General features: G+C 43.6%; 1 protein-coding gene across 1 annotated transcript; it reads right to left on the bottom strand.

Moving 5' to 3' along the window:
* Positions 1-267: 267 nt before the first annotated feature.
* On the bottom strand, positions 268-1,207 carry LOC144558267 (ethylene-responsive transcription factor ERF039-like). The gene has a single exon (XM_078307075.1). It carries the CDS (start codon positions 1,141-1,143, stop codon positions 316-318), a length of 828 nt encoding a protein of 275 aa, XP_078163201.1. The 5' UTR covers positions 1,144-1,207; the 3' UTR covers positions 268-315.
* Between the last annotated feature and the right edge of the window lie 244 nt (positions 1,208-1,451).

Here is a 1,451-nt window from a genome sequence, read left to right as displayed (position 1 = left end):
ATATGAACAACCTCGGACTTCCTCTCCGTTCCTAACAAAATGGAGGCATCCCTTTGTCATCTTCCAAAAAAAAAAAATTACACAAGAGAGGAGGATAAAAGGCTCAAAGAAATTAATGCCTAAAAAAATGCCATATAACTATATAAGCATTCCTCCAAGTCCAACACTTGTATATATAATGATTTAATTGTGATAAATTGCAGCCATCTCTGATACTGAAATGATAATTCGCATGTATGGATGGATCGCATAGAAGATTCGCATGTATGAAAACGGAGGTATCCATTATTGTTAAAAACGGAGAAAGTGAGGCCATCAATAATCCCAAAGCGAAAGCGATGGTTCCTCAAGTCGAAAGAAACCAATACCCACATCCTCCACTGTATCAATCCAAGGAGAAGAACCAGTTGAACATGGAGAGAAACAGCAATAGCCATTTCTCAGGTCGCATAGAAGATCCGGGAGGTCAAAAAACGCGTCCTCATTACCACCCGTTTCTTTCTCTTGTTCCGAACTGGAGCTCTCCATTTCTTCTACGACACTACCACTTCCTTGTGATCCTGTGTGGACACCCATCGTCGCAGCCAATGCTGCTGCTGCTTGAACATCTTTCGGTGCAGCTGAAGCTGCCCGCGGCAATTCGTGTGCAAGTTCAGGGAAGTTTAGCTGTGCCAATTGGCCCTTGATAGCCATTGCGGCGACATCATGTGCTCGAGCCGCCATTTCGGCTGTGCTAAACGTCCCCAGCCATATACGTGACTTCTTCTTCGGCTCGCGAATCTCCGACACCCATTTACCCCAGCTGCGCATACGCACACCATGATACACCGGGTGCTTTCCCTCGCTACTTCTACGCTTCTTAGGTGTCTGTTGGCAGTTACAGGAAATAGAGTTGCTTGCATTCTCTTCAGAGTTATGATCTGTTTGGCCTTCAACGGGTGATCGGCAATTGCATGAACTGGCCGGGTTAATGTTACCGGATGATTCTTCGATCTTTTTGCGCTTTGAACTTTTTTTCTTGGTGCTAGTCTGTGTGTGATGATTGGGAGAAGTTGAAGAAGAAGAGGTGGAAGTGGAGGTAGAGGTGGAGTTGGTTTCAGATTCTTGTGCAACTGTAAGTGGTTCTTCCATGAGGCAGTGCATAGAGAAGAGAAAGAGAAAGAGAAAGAGAGAGAGAATGAGGAGTTGTTGTATTGGTTTAGTTTGGGGCTTTGTGGGGGGAATGGGGGCTTTTATGAGAGAGTAAGGGAAGGGTAGACCGTAGACTAGAGAGAGAGAAAAAGAAAAGAAAAGGCAGCAAGAAAAGAAAAAGGAAAAAGAAAAAGAAAAAGAAAAAAAATATAGTTGGGTTTGCAAGAGAACTGAAGAGATGCATATAGAGCTGGGGGCAGTTGTGTAATGATTTGTGATATTTGACACCATCTATGTAAGTAGTAAAATTCTTCTTCTTT

The sequence above is a fragment of the Carex rostrata genome, chromosome 8, assembly GCF_964058835.1.
Source record: "Carex rostrata chromosome 8, lpCarRost1.2, whole genome shotgun sequence".
In the NCBI taxonomy this organism is placed as follows: Eukaryota; Viridiplantae; Streptophyta; class Magnoliopsida; order Poales; family Cyperaceae; genus Carex; species Carex rostrata.
The sequence above is the reverse complement of the archived record's forward strand: the minus strand, read 5'-3'. Positions and strand labels throughout refer to the sequence as shown.